Source organism: Entelurus aequoreus, linkage group LG09, assembly GCF_033978785.1.
Source record: "Entelurus aequoreus isolate RoL-2023_Sb linkage group LG09, RoL_Eaeq_v1.1, whole genome shotgun sequence".
NCBI classification, from domain to species: Eukaryota; Metazoa; Chordata; class Actinopteri; order Syngnathiformes; family Syngnathidae; genus Entelurus; species Entelurus aequoreus.
In genome coordinates this window covers 12,181,344-12,205,025 of record NC_084739.1, presented here as the reverse complement: position 1 = coordinate 12,205,025, position 23,682 = coordinate 12,181,344, and the positions used below count along the sequence as shown (strand labels likewise).

At 38.2% G+C, this 23,682-nt stretch overlaps 1 protein-coding gene across 2 annotated transcripts in view; it reads left to right on the top strand.

Moving 5' to 3' along the window:
• Positions 1-23,234, top strand: part of mark1 (MAP/microtubule affinity-regulating kinase 1) — a 124,268-nt gene extending 101,034 nt beyond the window's left edge. The window contains exons 9-19 of one of the 2 annotated variants that reach the window (XM_062058065.1): positions 1,442-1,561; positions 1,886-1,985; positions 4,028-4,140; positions 8,690-8,843; positions 12,610-12,791; positions 14,830-14,921; positions 15,003-15,143; positions 15,216-15,467; positions 19,632-19,658; positions 20,134-20,178; positions 22,632-23,234. In XM_062058065.1, coding sequence (XP_061914049.1) covers positions 1,442-1,561; positions 1,886-1,985; positions 4,028-4,140; positions 8,690-8,843; positions 12,610-12,791; positions 14,830-14,921; positions 15,003-15,143; positions 15,216-15,467; positions 19,632-19,658; positions 20,134-20,178; positions 22,632-22,977 — 1,572 coding nt within the window. In that variant the 3' untranslated portion in view covers positions 22,978-23,234. The remainder of the gene's footprint in view (positions 1-1,441; positions 1,562-1,885; positions 1,986-4,027; positions 4,141-8,689; positions 8,844-12,609; positions 12,792-14,829; positions 14,922-15,002; positions 15,144-15,215; positions 15,468-19,631; positions 19,659-20,133; positions 20,179-22,631) is intronic. The other variant, XM_062058066.1, reaches the window with a different exon arrangement.
• Positions 23,235-23,682: the final 448 nt, after the last annotated feature.

Sequence of the window (23,682 nt, the reverse complement as noted above, 5' to 3'; positions counted from 1 at the left end):
AAGAAGACAGGCAATATCATTAATAACTAGGAATGATCACATTCATTATATGACTCACATACTTCACCTGTATGTGCATGTATGTCTGATTTAGTGTATTATTTTTAATCATCCCGTTTATTTCAACTGAAGAAGGCGGGCAACATCATTAATAACTACGAGCGATCACATTTCTTAAATGACTTACATACTTTACCTGTATGTTCATGTATGTCTGATTTAGTGGATTTTTTTTAATCCTTCTGTTTATTTCTACTGAAGAAGGCGGGCAATATCATTAATAACTAAGAGCGATCACATTTCCTATATGACTTACATACTTTACCTTGATGTGCATGTACAGTAGGCAATGTCTGATTTAGTGGATTATTTGTTATCATTCCGTTTATTTCTACTGAAGAAGGCAGGCAATATCATTAATAACTAGGAATGATCACATTCATTATATGACTCACATACTTCACCTGTATGTGCATATATGTCTGATTTATTGGATTATTTGTAATCATTCCTTTTATTTCTACTGAAGAAGACAGGCAATATCATTAATAACTAGGAATGATCACATTCATTATATGACTCACATACTTTACCTGTATGTGCATGTATGTCTGATTTAGTGGATTATTTTTAATCGTTACGTTTATTTCTACTGAAGAAGGCGGGCAATATCATTAATAACTAGGAGCGATCACATTTCCTATATGACTTACATACTTTACCTGTATGTGGATGTATGTCTGATTTAGTGGATTATTTTTAATCGTTACGTTTATTTCTACTGAAGAAGGCGGGCAATATCATTAATAACTAGGAATGATCACATTCATTATATGAGTCACATACTTTACCTGTATGTGCATGTATGTCTGTGCATTATTTTGAGTTGTTTTATTTGTTTCTATAATGCATGCTGGCAAATATAATTAATAACTGGTGGTAGGAGCGTTTGAATAGATTATTTCACATGTACAGTTGCACGTGTTCATGTCCTCGTGCATGAGCAAGCGTAGCCTGGGCTTTATGGATTATCTCAGGGTTTTCTTTATATTTTTTTTATGCTTGGTGGCGGTTCTCATTGATAACTGGCGGTAGGAGCAATTGCATTGATTACAAGGATGTTGCACAATGTGCTTACGTGTGAGCGAGTTTGGTCTCTGTTTTTGTAGATTATTTTGAGTTTTTCCATTAATTCCTATTGCGCAACTCAAACGTGAGGAGCAGTTTCTATTGATTACCCGACACATCTACATTGAGCTCGTGCATGAACGATTCTTCCTAGCCTAGCGTGTATTTTTGAGTACGGATCGAAGCTGTCACACGAGCATGTAAACAGGAATTTTCAAACACTTGTCACATTTCATCAGATCAGCTTCTAGTTTGTGATTTACAAACGGTGGTATGCCGTTATTGTTGCTAACACTGTTGCTTCGTTGCACAGGAGCTGAGAGAAAGGGTCCTGCGGGGAAAGTACCGCATCCCCTTCTACATGTCCACAGACTGTGAAAATCTGCTGAAGAAACTACTGGTGCTCAACCCGGTCAAACGTGGCAGTTTGGAGGTATTCTCCCACACATCTCTTATTTACATTGTTACTTTTTAGGTCAGGGCGATTTGCTCCATTGGTTCTGATGGCATGGTCACTTGGAGCATGCTTGTTGTGTGTTCACTTTTAATGAATCATTGCAAACATTATGTTGTTGTCAATACGGCCCACTCCAGAACTGGGCTAAAGCTCCGTACTAATAACAATTGATCAGTTTGTTATTCAGCTATCGCTGTGACTAGACATTTTCAAAAGGGTGTTGCATACAGCCTGGAGTCATGTTTATCCGTCTCTAGAAGTCTGGACTAGTGTAATAAACAACAATTCCTCGTTTGTTAGCAAATCATGAAAGACCACTGGATGAATGTGGGTCACGAGGAAGAGGAGTTGAAGCCGTACATTGAGCCAGAGGCGGACTTCAGTGACTCAACCAGAATAGGTATGTGTGCGCAGTCGCGTCGAAGTGGGGATGTTGTACCGGGGAAGCCCCCCCTGGGCTTTTGTAAAGTTTGAAGATTTTGTTTTCTGCCTTTTTACAAATGTAATTTATTTATGTTTTGTCATGGGAAATTAAAATAGCTGTGAAAGTTCAATAAAAAGGCTGCTTGAATCAAATTAAGAATGTCTAAGACTACCTGCACTGCAAAAACTGAAATCTAAGTAAGATTGAATATCTCAAATAAGGGTGATATTTGCCTTTTTTCTGTCTGATAAGATAATTCTTCTCACTAAGCAGATTTTATGTTAGAGTGTTTTACTTGTTTTAAGGGTTTTGGTCCTAAAGTATCTCAGTAAGATAATAAAGTTTGTTGCTGATATTTGATGACCTATATTGAGTAAAACATGCTTCAAACTAGAATATCAACTGTTGCAAAGCTGTGTCATCAACACTCACAAGTATAAAACTACTTTTTTAAAGTAATAATTTCTTCAAGCATGAAAAAAAAAAAAGTCATGATGCCGAGCGCATATCATTATGTCAAGATAATGGCACTAGCATTTACTTAATTTAAGAATATTTTTCAACATATTGAGCAAAAAGGTCTCATTTGTTTTTCTACCAAGAAAAGTGCACTTGTTATTAGTGAGAATATACTTATTTTAAGGTATTTTTGGGTTCATTGAGGTTAGCTAATTTTACTTGTTTTGGCAAGCCGAATTTTCTTGTACTATTGGCAGATAATTTTGCTTAGTTCAAATAAAATACCCCTATTTTTTGTATTTTTTTTTCTTGTTTTTGAACACTGACTTTTTGCAGTGTGCACCCACTATCAAAAATACGACGTGGTTCGTTCCACCTGGATAGTGGAAAGCCGAGCATTGAACACGTCACTCAACACGGATGTCATAACGTCATCGCAGCGCACCTTTCAGCATTTAGCATTTCAGCATTTGCCACCTGCTCAGTGGCCTTGTGGTTAGAGTGTCCGCCCTGAGATCGGTAGGTCGTAAGTTCAAAGGGTTGGAATTGGGGGTTAAATCACCAAAGTGATTCCCGAGCGCGGCCACCGCTGCTGCTCACTGCTGCCCTCACCTCCCAGAAGGGTGGAACAAAGGGATGGGTCAAATGCAGATAATAATTTCACCACACCTAGTATGTGTGTGTGACTATCAGTGGTACTTTAACTTTAATTTACACACAGCACCAACAGTTCGGAACAAAGATGAAGTGGTAGAAGAAAAGTAAAAAATTATAAATCTATCATCGGAGAAAGTTATGTACAAGTTTCAGTTTTGCGTAACTGGTGCATTCAAAGACCCTTGAATAAAGTTAGAAACAGAGGCATCACTAGTTTTTAAAGACAGGAGATGCACTAATAATATAATCATAGTAATAATAATGATGTCTTAATATGATTTGTATTATCCACTGATGATAATCCTTTGCGTATGTATATGCTAATCTCTATTTTACACTCTGAAGTAAAAGGAAACTTGACAGATGTATAATCTATAATGACAGGTTATATGATTATTTAAATTAATGTTCTGGACACTTTATGTTGAATTTCGTGGCACTTTTTTGTAAAAAAACAAAACAACACTTCTCTAAAGATTTGTTCTAAATATGTTAAATCCATTCTTTAAAAAGTCAAAAACTGAATAAAGGTTTTTACATGTGTTTTAAAGAGCTGGTTTCAACCAAATTTATGTAGTAATAAGTTAGGTGCATGTAAACATATCAAATGTGTGTTTGTGTGGGGCGGCCACTTTTGGTTCAGGGTGGGATGGGGTGTCTTTAGGAGTCTTGTGTGTGTGTGTGTGTGTGTGTGTGTGTGTGTGTGTGTGTGTGTGTGTGTGTGTGTGTGTGTGTGTGTGTGTGTGTGTGTGTGTGTGTGTGTGTGTGTGTGTGTGTGTGTGTGTGTGTGTGTGTGTGTGTGTGTGTGTGTGTGTGTGTGTGTGTGTGTGTGTGTGTGTGTGTACGTGACTACCATGGTCATCTTGGCAGGGGTATCTGACGTATTGTACTTTTACTGGCAGAGCTCATGGTGACTATGGGCTTCCCTAAAGATGAGATCACGGACTCCTTACAAAACCAGAAGTATGATGATGTCATGGCCACCTACCTGCTGTTGGGAAGAAAAGCTCCAGAGGTCAGCTTCTTTCTCACATCCTAACATTGCGGGTATCAAATGCTGAGGATTTGTAAAAAGTTTGAAACCGGTCCATCAAATAATGGAATAATAGAAAATAATCTGAAATAATTAGTAACTGTACAGTTTTAAGTAACTTTTCAACACCTAACTAATTGTAAAAAGACAACTACCGTATTTATATAAGGGGATATAAGCTACACCCACAAAATTTTAGAAGAAAAAAAAAAAAATTCATATATTAGCTGCACCGTAAGTCGAAGATACATATGTTGTGAAATTAGTTATTTACATGTTTATTACAATGTTTATTTACATACCTTGTCTGTCAATAAACGGCTGATCAAACACAACAGAAGTCATCGTCATGGACTAGGAGCAGCGGAAGCTCGCTCTCCAATCAGCTAAACCAGCGGTGTCAAACTCATTTTAGCTCAGGGGTCGCATGGAAGAAAATCTGTGCACACGCGGGCCAGACTATTAAAATCATGGCATTAAAACGAAAAATAAACACAACTTCAGATTGTGTTTTCTTTGTCTGACATTGGCCAAAAATAGAACAAACACATTCTGAAAATATTACAATAAAAATATAGAAAAAAATACCGGCAGCGGTAAAGTTTAGATCCATGAAGGAAAGAAGAAAGTGAATGAATGTTTATAACTGAATAAATGTACATATGTATAAAAATTTGTTTTCTTCTGTATTATTTTTTTAATGAATTAAGTAATGTTTATGATAACTAGAGATGTCCGATAATATCGGACTGCCGATATTATCGGCCGATAAATGCTTTAAAATGTAATATCGGAAATGATCGGTATCGGTTTCAAAACGTAAAATGTATGACTTTTTAAAACGGCGCTGTGTACACGGACGTAGGGAGAAGTACAGAGCGCCAATAAACCTTATAAGCACTGCCTTTGCGTGCTGGCCAAGTCACATAATATCTACGGCTTTTCACACACACAAGTGAATGCAAGACATACTTGGTCAACAGCCATACAGGTCACACTGAGGGTGGCCGTATAAACAACTTTAACACTGTTACAAATATGCGCCACACTGTGAACCCACACTAAACAAGAATGACAAACACATTTCGGGAGAACATCTGCACCATTACACAACATAAACACAACGGAACAAATACCCAGAACCCCTTGCAGCACTAACTCTTCCGGGACGCTACAATATACACCCCCCGCTACCCCCTACCACCCCCCACCTCAACCTCGCCCACCCCAACCCCGCCCACCTCAACCTCCTCATGCTCTCTCAGGGAGAGCATGTCCCAAATTCCAAGCTGCTGTTTTGAGGCATGTTAAAAAAAAATAATGCACTTTGTGACTTCAATAATAAATATGGCAGTGCCATGTTGGCATTTTTTTTTCCATAACTTGAGTTGATTTATTTTGGAAAACCTTGTTATATTCTTTAATGCATCCAGCGGGGCATCACAACAAAATTAGGCATAATAATTTGTTAATTCCACGACTGTATATATCGGTATCGGTTGATATCGGAATCGGTAATTAAGAGTTGGACAATATCGGATAATGGCAAAAAAGCCATTATCGGACATTTCTAATGACAACCTTTTTCCAAAACACAATATAGAATGTGAGATATAACAGGATAAGGCATACATTTATCATTTGTTTTCAAAACGGTTACAAAAAAGTGGGACCCCAATTATTTAATGTGGGACCCCATTTTTATGACTTGATGGGGTCCCTGAGACCCCATTTTGAAAATTCCTAGCGCCAACACGGATGGAGTTTTGGTGCATGCAAAACAGCAGCAGGCGGGCCATAGATAATTCATTGCCCGCGGGCCTTGACTTTGACACCACTGAGCTAAACAGACTCAATAACTCATACTTGCCAACCCTCCCGTTTTTAGCGGGAGAATCCCGATATTCAGCGCCTCTCCCGACAACCTCCCGGCAGAGATTTTCTCCCGACAAACTCCCGGTATTCAGCCGGAGCTGGAGGCCACGCCCCCTCCAGCTCAATGCGGACCTGAGACTGAGTGGGGACAGCCTCTTCTCACGTCCACTTTCCCACAAAATAAACAGCTTTCCCACAAAATAAACAGCTTGCCCAAAGACGTCATAACATCTAGGGCTTTTATAGAGTGCACAACTGCGCACACAACAAGGAGACGAAGCAGAAGAACGAGGAAATTACAGACATGGCGGCCGAAATGATATACTCATCATGAACGGAGAAGTTAAACAGGACAATACTGCCATCTAATGGATAGCCACTGGAACACTGAAATTCAAGTATTTTTTTTTGTTTTCTATGTAAATAAAATAAAATAAGAATATATATATATATATATATATATATATATATATATATATATATATATATATATATATATATATATATATATATATATATATATATATATATATATATATATATATGAAATACTCAAGTTGGTGAATTCTAGCTGTAAATAACCACGCCCCCAACCACGCCCCCCACCCCCGACCAAGCCCCCCTCACCTCCCGATATTGGAGGTCTCAAGGTTGGCAAGTATGCAATAACTTCACGGTGAGGTTTTGGTGAATTTATTGAGAAATTCACCAAAAAATGCCATTGCAAGTTAATAAAACTTAACGGTACACAGACACTCGTAAACGTGTTCGCATACTCGCTAATGCTAGCGACGCTAGCTTCATTACATTACGAAAGCGCGTACAAATATGCTTGAAAACACTCCTACAGACATCACACATTAGTAAGTATGACTACCGTATTTTTCGGAGTATAAGTCGCTCCGGAGTATAAGTCGCACCGGCCGAAAATGCACAATAAAAAAGGAAAAAAACATATATAAGTCGCATTGGAGTATAAGTCGCATTTTTTGTGGAAATTTATTTGATATAAGCCAACAGCAAGAATAGACATTTGAAAAGCAATTTAAAAGAAATAAAGAATAGTGAACAACAGGCTGAATAAGTGTACGTTATATGAGGCATAAATAACCAACTGGTATGTTAACGTAACATATTATGGTAAGAGTCATTCAAATAACTATAACATATAGAACATGCTATACGTTTACCAAACAATCTGTCACTCCTAATCGCTAAATCCCATGAAATCTTATACGTCTAGTCCAGGGGTCGGCAACCCAAAATGTTGAAAGAGCCATATTGGACCACATATACAAAAAAGTAATCGGTCTGGAGCCGCAAAAAATTAAAAGACTTATATAAGTGTTATAATGATGGCAACACATGGTGAAAGTGGCTAATTAGCTATATTAGCCAACGAACAAAATGACTGTATGTCGCAGGCTGACGCAAATCTTCGTTGACAGAAATGTTGAAATGTAATATTTATTCTACACATTTTTACAACATTGGAAAACATTAGTAAAACTTCTCAGAGGGTGAGATAACTCCTGGAAATGACTTTCTTAGAATAGATGTGTGTGTCCAAGTTAAAGGAAACGGCAGGCTGTCTTCTTTTAATGGATTTATTACAATCTTTGCAAGCTGGGTAATGTTTGCTGTAGTCTGGAACAACATGGCAGCCAATATTACATACAGATAATGTAAATATAAATGAAATACACAGAGGACATAAGTAAGGGAAATTAAATTAACTCAAATATACCTACACATGAAGCATAGTGATGCAATACAGCTAGCCTAAATAGCATGATTAGCTTGCAGTCATGCACTGACCAAATATGCCTGATTAGCACTCCAACAACTCAATAACATCAACAAAGCTCACCTTTGTGCATTCACACACAGTATAAAACGTTTGGTGGACAAAATGAGACAAAAGAGTGGCATAAAACATGTCTTTCGGTGGCAGCGTTGGAGAAAGTTATACATGTAAACAAATTGTTGAGTCACAGTTCAAGGGCCGCTGAAATTAGTAGGACAAAACGGCGCTCGCCAAATACTCTCATCAGTGAAGGATAAACACAAACATATTAAACAGTGGGCTTTCTAACAATTAGGAAGGTTTGTGTCGTGTTTGTCCTCCTACAGAAACCAAGTAAAAAAATATACTTTTACCCCCATCTTTTTTCCATTTCCATACATTTTTGAAAAAGCCCCATGGAGCCACCAGGGCGGCGCTAAAGAGCCGCATGTGGCTCTAGAGCCGCGGGTTGCTGACCTCTGGTCTAGTCTCTTACATGAATGAGCTAAATAATATTATTTGATATTTTACGGTAATGTGTTAATAATTTCACACATAAGCCGCTCCTGAGTATAAGTCGCACCCCCAAACTATGAAAAAAACTGTGACTTATAGTCCGAAAAATACGGTATTAGCCGCTCCAGTTTATAAGTCGCATGGTTCAAAATGTAGGAAAAAAATAGCAGCTTATTGTCTGGAATTTACGGTATATTAAACAAAAAAACAATACAATTACTCTTTGTTTGACATGCGATAGAGGTGTGGCATTTAAGGAAATGGTGAGCGTCACAGTTTTTGATATTGTTGTGTATGTGCCTGGCCATGTTGTACTGAGCAACAATGTGACCCCTCTTCTCTCTCCACGCCCAGTTTGAGGGGAGCGAGCCCCTGACCAACAGCGTCCTGGCTCAGCGGCAGCGGCCGACCAGCGACATCAACAACGGCTCTAGTATTTCTCCCGCCCACCCCAAAGTCACGCGCAGCATCTCGGCCAATCAGAAGCAGCGCCGCTACAGTGATCATGGTGGGGATGATGATGATGGTGGTGGTGGTGGTGGTGGTGGTGGTGGTGTCGTAGAGAAGCTAAGTAAATTAACACCGTCCTCTCTCGGCTCTGAGAGTGCTGCTGGCTGCTGTGTAGGGGGAAGTTGCTCTTATTTATTACAAAAGTCCATTATTTGTTTTGTTTCCATTGATATTTATATTGTTGTTGTATCATCCCACCCAGACACTCCATTAGTGTTCATGTATGTCAAATGTTTACCCGCCTGCTTTAAATTGAATGGTGACTTGAGTTGCAGCTTCCTCCTATGTCATTGTGGGACCCTTGTGTCTGGCGCCATCTGCTGGCTGGCTGCTTTCTCGCAGCTCCCTCAGGGGCAGCACCTCACAGCATGAGTAGTGAACAGCTTTGCTTAATTGGCATTCAGTATGACATGTAAATTGTGGCTTTTAACGGCTTTGCTCGATGTTGTTTTTTTTATTTAGACAATGGGCCTCATTCACCAGTGAAGACAGTGCAGGTTATGAAGTCTGTTTTGTTCAGAAATCCATTGGTAAACATGTAGAAGATAATCCTAGCAGAGGTCAACCTTCATTTAAACACACAGACAGGATGGAAAAGCTGTTTACAGTTGATATTAGTGTTGCACTTTATAGGACAAAGAGCCACACTGCAACAACTGAAATCTAAGTAAGATTAAATATCTCAAATAAGGGTGATATTTGCTTATTTTCTGTCTGATCAGATAATTCTTATCACTAAGCAGATTTTATGTTAGAGCGTTATACTTGTTTTAAGGGTTTTGGTTCTAAATTATCTCAGAAAGATATTACAGCTTGTTGCTGAGATTTTATGACCTATATTGAGTAAAACATGCTTGAAACTAGAATATCAACTTTTTTCTTTTTTTTTTACTAGCCTATATAAATCAACCACTTATAAATACACATTAGTAGGCTAAATGAACCTCTTCATCATAGAATATCAACTGTTGCAAAGCTGTGTCATCAACTCACAAGTATAAAACAACTTTTTTAAGTAATAATTTCTTACTTCAAGCATGAAAAAAAAAATCATGATGCCGAGCGCATATCATTATTTCAAGATGATGGCACTATTTACTTAATTTAAGAATATTTTCCAACATATTGAGCAAAAAGGTCTCTTTTTTTCTACCAAGAAAAGTGCACTTGTTATTAGTGAGAATATACTTATTTTAAGGTATTTTTGGGTTCATTGAGGTTAGCTAATTTTACTTGTTCTGGAAAGTCTTGACAAGCCGAATTTTCTTGTTCTATTGGCAGATAATTTTGCTGAGTTCAAATAAAATACCCCTCATTTTTGTATTTCTTTTTCTTGTTTTTGAACACTGACTTTTTGCAGTGCACATTTGATAAGTGAAACTTGACCAGGGTTGTAGAGCCTTGTGAAATCTCCTAACCGATCAGTCAATATAACAAGAAACATTTAAATGTAATGAAATAAATGTTATGTATTTTATATTGTTAGTATTATTATAATATGTATCAAAGGAGAAAACAACAATTTTATTGTACCACAACATGTTATGAGGATTTATGTTAATTAAAAATCATATCCAGTAATAATAGAAAGGTCTGTCACACCATATAATATTTGTACTAACTGTTTTAAGTCTCATTTTACACACCCTACACTGCAAAAAGTCAGTGTTCAAAAACAAGATTTTTTTTTTTACAAAAATTAGGGGTATTTTATTTGAACTAAGCAAAATTATCTGCCAATAGAACAAGAAAAGTTGGCTTGTCAAGACTTTCCAAAACAAGTAAAATTAGCTAACCTCAGTGAACCCAAAAATACCTTAGAATAAGTATATTCTCACTAATAACAAGTGCACTACTATACGAGTACATATTTTCTATTGTGTCATTAAAAATTAAAACAGCAAAGTCCATTTGGCTGTCATCTGTTTTAATTATGAGACACAATTGTGTCAGAGTCATGATTTTTTATTTTCATGCTTGAAATAAGAAATTATTACTTTAAAAAAGTAGTTTTATACTTGTGAGTGTTGATGACACAGCTTTGCAACGGTTGATATTCTAGTTTCAAGCATGTTTTACTCAATATAGGTCATACAATCTCAGCAACAAGCTGTAATATCTTACTGAGATCATTTAGGACCATTTTTTACCACCTTAAAACAAGTAAAACACTAACATAAAATCTGCTTAGTGAGAAGAATTATCTTATCAGACAGAAAATAAGTAAATATCACCCTTATTTGAGATATTTAATCTTACTTAGATTTCAGTTTTTGCAGTGTGTAGATGCACTGAAAAATAAGCTGACAAAATATAACATAAAAAGACTGGCTTTTAGAAAAAAACTAGTGAAATTATCTGTCCATGCAGCTAGTTAATTTTACTTGATAAGACACCCTTAATTAAGATTTGTATATTGAGAAATTAGCAGGAATTTTAATCTAGAAATAAGTATTTTATTCTGAAAACAAGCATTATTATAAAACTTGCATTTCTCAAATTAAGCGTCTTCGGAATGTTGCGTAATCTTTCAACAAGATTTTCTATGTGTTCAAAACCAAAATGTCTTGTTTGAATAGTTATTTTATCAATGTTAACATTTTTAAACTAGAATAGACACAATATAATTATGTTAAAATTAAGTTTGTGTTGTAAAGTCAATGACTAAAAATAAGTAAAATTGCTCTTTGTCGAAATAAAATTTCAAATCTTGGCAAGTGGCAAAAAATATGTGGTGTAAAAAATAATTCAGTGGCTGTATAAGACAAGTATATAAAACTAAAATAGAATAAAAGTCGCATTGGAGGAAGCGGAGAGGGAGATTTGCTATGAAACAACTACCTTATTTTTCGGAGTATAAGTCACCTGCCGAAAATGCATAATAAAGAAGGAAAAAACATATATAAGTCGCACTGGAGTATAAGTCGCATTTTTTGGGGAAATTTATTTGATAAAACCCAACACCAAGAATAGACATTTGAAAGGCAATTTAAAATAAAGAATAGTGAACAACAGGCTGAATAAGTGTACGTTATATGAGGCATAAATAACCAACTGAGAACGTGCCTGGTATGCTAACGTAACATATTATGGTAAGAGTCATTCAAATAACTATAACATATAGAACATGCTATACGTTTACCAAACAATCTGTCACTCCTAATCGCTAAATCTCATGAAATCTTATACGTCTAGTCTCTTACGTGAATGAGCTAAATAATATGATTTGATATTTTACGGTAATGTGTTAATAATTTCACACATAAGTCGCTCCTGAGTATAAGTCGCGTCCCCGGCCAAACTATGAAAAAAACTGCGACTTATAGTCCGAAAAATACGGTACATAAGACTAAAACTACTGTGGTGAGGGAGAATGGCATTACTCTTATCAATGTATTATTAATATGTATCATTTCCAAGTATTGCCATCATTAGTCAATACGTTTTACGTGCAAAAAAATAATTCTAAGATGAAGGAAGTGCATGCTGAAATATATTTGTATCATTCAGTGGGATGGAATCATGTATTTAGTTTGCGCTCTATCTGGGGGAGGATGCACAAGTGATGAAGTGTGGGAAAAGTGAGGTATCAGGACTGGACCAGCACCAACGGAGTGGGAGGATTTATTATTAGAGACACGGAGCAGCCGGTACCTTCCAACAGAAGTACCCAGTGAATGAGGCCTAGTGTCCAAACCCATTAATTATATTTTGGTTTGTTGTTTATGTATGCAAAAATGATTGTCTATGTATGATTCTCTTAGTGGGCCCGTCTGTGCCGCCGGCGGTGTCGTACACGCGGCGTGGCCAGGCGCTGAGCGTGGAGAGTGACCACCGGGAGGAGTGGGACGGAGCTCGTCGGCTGGAGCTGAGCACTTCCAAGGGAGATGTTCCTGCCTCGCCACTGGGAGTACAGGAGAGGAAGAAAACAACAAGTAGTGTGGGGGTAAGCACGTGCAAACCAGAATATCTGTTCCAGGGTAACACTGTATCCATTATAAAACCTTTATTAACAATGCAAGTAATGTCGGGAGGAATGTGTTTTCATTTTATTTATTTTATTTCTTTCATTATTTTTTTTATTTCAGGCAAAGACATAAAGAAGTACAAGTTGACAAAACATAATAATATAAATTAATATAGTGCATGATTGTCCAGTTTTGCCTGAAAGTGAGTGGGAAGAAGATAATTTATTTAATCCCACCCCCAGTTCTCCATTCAGTGATTATTCACATGAGTGTCACTCTTACTTTGTTCAAGGATTATAATACAGATGTTGTATCATAGTGGCATTACCACAGGTGACAATAATTATTACACTGTAACAATCATTTGTATCAACAATGCAGGAATAATGAATATACCAACAATGGTAATAGACAACATAGCAATAATGGTAATAGACAACATGGCAATAATGGTAAGGAAACATTGAGCACATGTTAACACTTTGAGACAGAGTATAGCAGCAGGTCAATTTAAAGACCCTCATCTCTATATTTGAACCAGTCCCCATGTTTGTATAATAGTTTAAATCGATTAATAGTTTGGCATTGCTTGTGATGTAAGTCCAGTTTGTTCCATATTTTTACTCCGCATACAGACACACAAAAACGTTTACGAGTGGTTTGAGCTCTCAGCAATAAGAAATATCCAAAGCCTCTCAAGTTATGAGCCTGCACTAGTCTAATAAAAAACGTTGTAGATTAGGCGGCAATAATTTGTTAAATGCTTTATATAAGATTATTAATGTATTATATTTAACAAGGTCATCACATTTGAGCAACTTTGATTGCATAAACAGATTATGAGTATGTTCTCAATAACCAACGTTATGAATAATCCGTACTGCTCTTTTCTGTAATATGATCAGAGGATGAATTGTGTTGTGGTAAGTATTCCCCCATACTTCAACACAGTATGTAAGGTATGGGAGTACCAAGGTGCAGTATAGAGTACGGAGTGCATTTTCATTGAGGTATAGTTTTGCTTTGTTAATAATTGAGAGGCTTTTGGAGATTTTTGTTTTAATGTGTCTGACATGAGGTTTCCATGATAGTTTACTAGCAATTATTACTCCCAAAAGTGTAATAATTGTAATATAATTAATTATAATTTAACTTTCTTAAAGGGGAACTGCACTTTTAGGGGTTTTTTTTGCATGTCATTAATGATCCTTATGTGAGACCAGAACAGTCTTTCTCTTTTTTGTGTATTCTAAAGAGGTGGCTAACTTTGAAGCTAATGGAAGTGATCTATTCCATCTATAAAGCCTGAGGGTTTCTCCTAATATATTTAATTGTTGCGGTGCGGCACGGCAATATACTAGCCTGCACACCTTAAAGTAGGGATGGCGGATAATATCGGACTGCCGATATCGGCCGATAAATGCTTTAAAATGTAATATCGGAAATTATCGGTATCGGTTTCAAAACGTAAAATTCATGACTTTTTAAAACGCCGCCAATAAACCTTAAAGGCACTGCCTTTGCGTGCCGGCCCAATCACATAATATCTACGGCTTTTCACACACACAAGTGAATGCAAGGCATACTTGATCAACAGCCATACAGGTCACACTGAGGGTGACCGTATAAACAACTTCAACACTGTTACAAATATGCGCCACACTGTGAACCCACACCAAACAAGAATGACGAACACATTTCGGGAGAACATCCGCACATAAACACAACAGAACAAATACCCAGAACCCCTTGCAGCACTAACTCTTCCGGGACGCTACAATATACACCCCCGCTACCTCCTACCCAGCCCACCTCAACCTCCTCATGCTCTCTCTGGGAGAGCATGTCCCAAATTCCAATTTGAATAATATATAATCAAGTGACAGTTGTTTGCCCTAAAAATGGAAACGACCGTTGTAGAGAAAGTAGTTTTGCAGGACTTTTAAGGCTTGTTTTTCTTCTTTAAAAAAATGTTGTAATTGTGAATTGTATTCTCATACGTGTGTTTCGCCACAGACCAACGGCTCAATGACTCGCAGGAACACGTACGTGTGTGAGCGCTCCTCTACTGACCGCTACACCGCTATTCCCAACGGCAAAGACAGCAGGTAAAAAGGTGCACCGTGACACAGCTTTGATGCGGTGGCAGCCAGCGTTTTTAATACAAACTCCCCACCTCGTCCTCCCAGTTTAACCGAAGTGTCGGGCAGCACCCCGTCGACCGCAGTGACCTCCACGAGACCTCGTCACATCAAGTCCATGTCATCTTCAGGACACCCTTCAAAGAGCACACTGCCCCCTATTGATGACAACACAGAGTTGAAATCCAGGTGAGTGCTGACTTTTTAACAACATTAAAAAAACTTGACTCGCTTCATTTTGTGCTTTTTATTCCCCGCCAGCTCCTCTCCTCGCGGTCCCTCCACCTCGCCCTCCGCACACAGTATTAGCACCCCGGAGAAAAACCGCTTCCCGCGCGGCACCACCAGCCGCAGCACCTTCCACGGGGCGCAGCTGCGAGACCGCCGCAGCGCCACCTACAACGGGCCCCCGGCCTCGCCGACGCTATCCCACGACACGGGCGCCCTCGCTCAGCAGCGGCGAGGCACCTCCACCGGGATCATCAGCAAGATCACCTCCAAGTTTGTCCGCAGGTCAGTTAAGGCAGTGTTTTTCAACCACTGTACCGCGGCACACTAGTGTGCCGTGAGATACAGTCTGGTGTGCCGTGGGAGATTATCTAATTTCACCTATTTGGGTTAAATATATTTTTAGCAAACCAGTAATTATAGTCTGCAAATGATGTGTTGTTGTTGAGTGTCTGTACTGTCTAGAGCTTGGCAGAGTAACCGTGTAATACTCTTCCATATCAGTAGGTGGCAGCCGGTAGCTAATTGCTTTGTAGATGTCGGAAACAGCGGGAGGCAGGTAAAAAGGTATCTAATGCTTAAACCAAAAATAAACAAAAGGTGAGTGCCCCCAAGAAAAGTCATTGAAGCTTAGGGAAGGCTATGCAGAACGAAACTAAAACTGAACTGGCTACAAAGTCAACAAAAACAGAATGCTGGACGACAGCAAAGACTTACTGTGGAGCAAAGATGGAGTCCACATTATACCAAAAAAATAAGGAGCGCAAGACAAGAAGTAAAACACTACACTCAGGAAAACAGCAAGAAATACAAAGTAGGTCAGGGCGTGATGTGACAGGTGGTGACAGTACACCTACTTTGAGACAAGAGCTATATTCATGCATGCTTGGTTATGGTTTAAAGTCATATCCAAAAATTGCGACGACGACTTTTTACTGTCAAGTGAGTTTCGTTTTTTAGTGTTTTCTGCTGGTGGTGTGCCTCCGCATTTTTTCAACGCAAAAAATGTGCCTTGGCTCAAAAAAGGTTGAAAAACACTGAGTTAAGGAATGGTCACCTGCAAATAAAGTAAGAGAGCTGAATTTACAATCATAATAAGGTCCACATACTCTGGTGAATAATACATATATTGGTTACTAAATGTTTAAAAGTCATATTAGACTGAGTATTATTATTAAACCTTTAAAGGCAATATTTTTATTACACCTCTTGTATTGGATCCTCTTTCTGTAGTCACAATAGCAGCGAGCAAGACTTTTAGCATGTATTAAGTATTACTGGTGCTTATTAAATAGTTGCTTCCTGACTGAATAATAACATTTAGAGGCAATTTTACACCTTAAGTGAATTTAAAATCACAAAAAGGAAAATTTGTTTTCATTTATGTTTTGAAGACCGTCTCAAGAAGCCAGCTGCTCATACACCCAGGCCAACAGGGGGCAGCATGTCACTAGAAAATATAAGGGAAGGGTAGAGGAAATGCTAACTTCCTTAGCATGATGATAGTGTGAAAAATGCCCAATTTATCTGTGGATTTAACCTCTGTGGCAATCCACTTGATTGCCCTTTTATAAATGTCATGTTCAAATTCTGATGACATCTATTAAACAAGACAAGAAGCAAGGAATTAAACAGAGACAGAATTAAATTTGGCTCAATTGAGGAGAGGCGTTTGGACTGTACTCTTTGCACAGTCTCACCACGCTCTGGCGAAAGATTGTACGCCTCCTCTTTTATTTGGAATTTCCCTGATTACATGGCAACAGCTGTTTCTAAGGGACGGGGGTCGTAAACCGCCATCACCTTTGGTTACAGAACAGTTCAAAGAAAAGGTCGTAAAACAGTTCAAAGAAGTGGTGCCTGGAGGGGAGTCAGGTCCTGCTTCCTCTCTTCTTTGTAGTTCTCGGCTCGAAACAAAATCTTTCTGTGGATTACAATATATCAAAGATTGATATCAGGACTTCAGTCATCAACAATAATATAATCTGAGAAATGGACATTTCGTAGGGTATGTACAGCGAGCAGTGAACATAGTGAGCTCAGAAAGCATAAGAACAAGTATATACATTTGATTATTTACATTTGATTATTTACAATCCAGGTAGGTGGGATGTGGTGGGGGGAGGGTGTTAGTCTCGGGTTGTAGTTGCCTGTAGGTGTTCTTTTAGTGCGGTTTAGTGTTCACTTCCTTAGCTTGGTTGTAAGTTATAAAAATGCCCACTTTACCAGTCTATTTAACTTCTGTGTATAAAGTACCACTGATAGTCTCACACACACACTAGGTGTGCTGAAATTAACCTCTGCATTTGACCCATCCCCTTGTCACACCCCCCTGGGAGGTGAGGGGAGCAGTGAGCAGCGGCATTTTGGTGATTTCACCCCCCAATTCCAACCCTTGATGCTGAGTGCCAAGCAGGGAGGTAATGGGTCCCATATAACATAACTTGATCATCCTCTGATAAAAAAGTACTTTTAGGCATACAATACTAATAAAAACAAGTCCCAGATTGAGCTCATTTAAGGGAAAAAATAGCAGGGCTAATCATAGCTAGCATCAGGCTACGTTGCTGCCTTTGCTTACTGCTTGATTTACTGAGCTGCCCGATCCGTTGGCACATGCACCAAAAGTCAGCAACTTCCATTGGACTATTTTTTTTAAAACAACAGCTGTACTGATGAATCTCAAATAATCGACAATTACATTTAAAAAATTAAAATACCTTTTAATTAATCCACATCGTTCATTATTCGGAGATGCCGTTTTCACCTTAGCTTCGTAACTGAATAAGCTTGCATTTTACGTTAATAATTTGAGTAATGCATTTTTCGAGATATAGTTTTGCTATCCAAACACTACCGTATTTTTCGGACTATAAGTCGCAGTTTTTTTCATAGTTTGGCCGGGGGTGCGACTTATACTCAGGAGCGACTTATGTGTGAAATGATTAACACGTTACTGTAAAATACCAAATAATATTATTTAGCTCATTCATGTAGAGACTAGACGTATAAGATTTCATGGGATTTAGCGATTAGGAGTGACAGATTGTTTGGTAAACGTATAGCATGTTCTATATGTTATAGTTATTTGAATGACTCTTACCATAATATGTTACGTTAACATACCAGGCACGTTCTCAGTTGGTTATTTATGCCTCATATAACGTACACTTATTCAGCCTGTTGTTCACTATTCTTTATTTATTTTAAATTGCCTTTCAAATATCTATTCTTGGTGTTGGGTTTTATCAAATACATTTCCCCAAAAAATGCGACTTATACTCCAGTGCGACTTATATATGTTTTTTCCTTCTTTATTATGCATTTTCGGCCGGTGCGACTTATACTCCGGAGCGATTTATACTCCGAAAAATACGGTAGCTTAATGACATCTGCTGGGGTTTGTTTGTTTATTCGTCTGTTAGTTAGTTAGTAACATACCGTATTTTCCGGACTAAAAGGCGCACTTAAAACCCAGTGCGCCTGATGTAAGGAATACGTTTGGTTGAGCTTACCCACCTCGAAGCAGTTTTATTTGGTACATGGTGTAATGATAAGTGTGACCAGTAGATGGCAGTCAAACACAAGAGATATGTGTAGACTGCAATATGATAGCAGTCACACACCAGAGATACGTGTAGACTAAGGCTGCAACTAACGATTCATTTGAAAATCGATTAATCTGTCGATTATTACTTCGATTAATAATCGGATAAAAGAGACAAACTACATTTCTATCCTATCCAGTATTTTATTGGAAAAAAAACAGCATACTGGCACCATACTTATTTTGACTATTGTTTCTCAGCTGTTTGTAAATGTTGCAGTTTATAAATAAAGGTTTATTTAAAAAATAAAAATAAAAATATTTAAAAAAATTAAAAAAACTTTGCGCATAGCATAGATCCAACGAATTGATGACTAAATTAATCGGCAACTATTTTAATAATCGATTTTGATCGATTTAATCGATTAGTTGTTGCAGCCCTAGTGTAGACTGCAATATGACTCAAGTAAACAACACCAACATTTTATATGTTCCATTGAAAATATAGAACATTACATATAACGTACACTTATTCAGCCTGTTGTTCACTATTCTTTATTTATTTTAAATTGCCTTTCAAATGTCTATTCTTGGTGTTGGCATTTATCAAATAAATGTCCCCAAAAAATGCGACTTATACTCCAGTGCGACTTATATATGTTTTTTTCCTTCTTTATTATGCATTTTCGGCCGGTGCGACTTATACTCCGAAAAATACGGTACTTTGCATTTTATGTTAATATTTTTTCCGACGCAAAAGTGACAAAATTGTAGCAGGAAGTTGCTAACGGATCGGAAAGTTCATTAAATGGGGCGATGACACTGCTAAAAACTACCTCATTAAAAGAGGCGGTTAGCGCTCACGGCTTTTTCTTTTCTTTCTCTCACCTTCCCTCGCATAGAGCACTCTCTTTCAGGTCCACGCGGAGGTAGGAGAACACTTTGTTCAAGTTAATTAATACGTTAAAAAAAACCAGGCCTAACTCCTTATGTACAGTACCTGTCCTTTTGTGCCACCTCCTTTGCTTACTGACACCTCCTGTGATGTGTTTACACCCGCTGTCTCTCCCACGTGTCCACTTACCTGGAGAAGCAACAACCTCTCACCGTCTTAACTGTCCTACTAAGCCACGACATCTGCTTCTCACAGTGCTGCCTCTCCTCCTTTTCCCACCCAAGAGAAAAACAACGGAAAGCACATACTGTGTCGTAGACGCAGCGATGCATTGTGGGGGCGTTAGCTCCGACCTCCGTTGTGTGCTCAATCCTGACACCCGAGAGTGTGGGCTCTTCCCTGGCATGACGCCTGAAGCCCCTCTGTGTGTCACACTGTGGTGGGGGTGCCATGTTTTTACAAGAAGCTGGCAGGAGTATAACATTGTCTTCTGCCTTCTTTTTCTTCAGGGTGCCCAGTGAGGGAGAGGCCAGTGCCAGGACAGAAGCACCAAGGTGAGATTTACTCATTCAGGATAGATTTAGTTGGGCTAATGTTCTCATAAAATGAGGTTCGGTTTGGTACTGTTGAAGTGTAATGCATGTCAGTACCTGGTTATGACCAGCAGAGGGAGCCATTTCAGGGCTATCTGCTTCAAGGCATTAACAGGCTGGTGTCAAAATGTTGAACAATAAAGCGAAGTTTGCTGTAAATAAATGACAACGTGAAAAGTATATACGTACCAAAATTATTTTTTAAAGTCTGATTTACACTTTTATATGTATTTATTTTAAAATGAACAACAAAATTATGGAAAAAAAAGTCAACTTCTTGCTTGTCCAAAGAAAAACACATGTGCGAAATGTATTTGTCATTACAAATATATATACTAACAGAGATAACACAACTTATTTAAAAGTATCAAAAATTGTATAGGATATTTTTCAATAGATTAGAAAATAATATAAAAAGAAATTGACAACATTTTAAGTGTCCTTTATTTACTTTTTTTTTTTTAAGTTTCAAAAATATGAAAAACATAATAAGACTGTCATTTACTAAAGAATTATATTTCAAAGTAAAACATACATACTTGAAAAATAAAATGTAGACAAAACACTATATATGTGTATGTATATATATATATATATATATATATGTGTGTGTGTGTGTGTGTGTGTATATATGTGTGTGCGTGTGTGTGTGTGTGTATGTAGGTGTATATATTATATATGTGTGTAGGTGTGTGTGTGTATATATATATATATATGTGTGTGTGTGTGTGTATGTAAGTGTATATATATATTTATGTGTAGGTGTGTGTGTGTGTATGTATATATATATATATATATATATATATATTATATATATATATATATATATAGTGTGTGTGTGTGTTTTCAGTTATTTCACCTTTTTTTTGTTAAGTACATAACTCCACATGTGTTCATTCATAGTTTGATGCCTTCAGTGACAATCTACAATGTAATAGTATATAAATAAAATAAAAATAAAATAAAGAAAACATGTCCAAACTTTTGGCCTGCACTGTATATATTTTAAAAACATGAACAAGCACGTATATTGTCATTTGAAATAAAAATATATATTTAAAGAAACGTATTTAAATATAATTATATTTAATTTTGTATTTTATTTAATTTTTTTTATGAATTACAAAAACAATAAATATAAGAAATTGACAAAATGTTACTGTTATTTATTTTGCACTTACTTATTTTAAATTAAAACAATTTAAAACATAAATAGATGAAAATAACAATACAAAAAATATATTTCTTCCCCAAATAAAATGAAAAAAAATGCCCAAATTTGGACTCCCCTGCCTACTGTTGGTGGTGGACAGTGATGCAGCGAGGTTCTCTGGGTTTGCAAAGTTAACATATTTAACATATCAGAATGAGGATAATCCAACAAGTCAAGTACATTTTGGAGGACTTTCTTAAGAATATTTTCCTGCTGAACTCCCACATTCTGTCGGTGCCGTTCATACACCAGAAGTAGAGATGTCCGATAATGTCTTTTTTGCCGATATTCCGATATTGACCAACTCTTAATTACCGATTCCAATATCCACTGATACCGATAATATGACAATGGGGAATTAACAACATTATTATGCCTTATTTGTTATGATGCCCCGCTGGATGCATTAAACAATGTAACAAGGTTTTCCAAAATAAATCAACTCAAGTTATGGAAAAAAAATGCCAACATGGCACTGCCATATTATTATTGAAGTCACAAAGTGCATTAATTTTTTTTAACATGCCTCAAAACAGCAGCTTGGAATTGGGACATGCTCTCCCTGAGAGAGCATGAGGAGGTTGAGATGGGCAGGGTTGAGGTGGGGGGGGGGGGGGGGGGGGGGGGGGGGGGGTGTAAGGGGATTTGCGGGGGGTGTATATTGTAGCGTCCCGGAAGAGTTAGTGCTGCAAGGGGTTCTGGGTATTTGTTCTGTTGTGTTTATGTTGTGTTACGGTGCGGATGTTCTCCCGAAATGTGTTTGTCATTCTTGTTTGGTGTGGGTTCACAGTGGGGCGCATATTTATAACAGTGTTAAAGTTGTTTATACAGCTACCCTCAGTGTGACCTGTATGGCTGTTGACCAAGTATGCTATGCATTCAACTTTTGTGTGTGTATAAGCCGCGTAAATTATATGACTGGGCCGGCACGCAAAGGCAGTGCCTTTAAGGTTAATTGGCGCTCTGTACTTCTCCCTACGTCCGTGTACACAGCGGCGTTTTAAAAAGTCATAATTTGACTTTTTGAAACCGATACCGATATTTTCTGATATTACATTTTAAAGCATTTATCGGCCGATAATATCGTCAGTCCGATATTATCGGACATCCCTAACCAGAAGGCAGAAAAATGTCTTCCTCCCAGTGAGCGTGACCCATCCTCTTTCCCCCCCCCCCCCCCCCCCTCCTCCCACCGCCTCAGGAGCGCGTCGGGCGACCCCAAGGAGGACGGCGTCCGCGACTCCAAGCCGCGCTCGCTGCGCTTCACCTGGAGCATGAAGACCACCTCCTCCATGGAGCCCTCGGAGATGATGCGGGAGATCCGCAAGGTCCTGGACGCCAACAGCTGCGACTACGAGCAGCGCGAGCGCTTCCTGCTCTTCTGCGTGCACGGCGACGCCCGCCAGGACAACCTGGTGCAGTGGGAGATGGAGGTGTGCAAGCTGCCCCGCCTCTCGCTCAACGGCGTGCGCTTCAAGAGGATATCGGGCACGTCCATCGCCTTTAAGAACATCGCCTGCAAAATCGCCAACGAGCTCAAACTGTGACGGCGTCTCATCACTGGATTCTCTCGGCACTGAAAAGGTCCTCGCCGCGCATTATCAGGGTGGCCTCGGCTGGTCGCGTGCAATACTGGCCACGAATGTACTCGCTGCAAAGGACCACATCCTTCATTTTGTTTCTTCCTCACGTCACCTTGACTCGTCCGTCCACGCCCTGGTTCATCATCAACATGCAGTACACAGCTGGAGATCCTGCAATAACTTTTTTTTTATTTTTTTTTTTTTTTTTTAATTTTTTTTTTTTAATTCCAAACAAGGTCCTCGCTGAACTGCAAGCTGAACTAGCCGCTTTCCCACCTGTTATGTAATAGATCAGGCTGGCGCTCATACTAAAAAGAACGTGTAAGAACAATTGTACTGTATGCATAACATCTGCAGGTACTGTATATTCCTCTCCCCCCCCCCCCCCCCCCCCCCCCCCAGTTGTGTACAGAATTCATTTCTTTCCTAATATAATTGATGTCTTTACAGCGTTATTATCCTTTTTTTTTTTTTGGTCTGTGATTTGTTTCTTTTTCCCCAAGAGCCACCAACATATGAGAATAGTGTTTTTCATTTTTATTTAAAGAGCACTAAATTATTTTCTTTTTTTATTCGCCTTTTTAACACTTAAGTTGCACCACATAGACTTGAGTAGTGATCACTTTATTGTTTCTTCTCAGCAGTAGGGGGCGATGTGGAGGCTCCTGT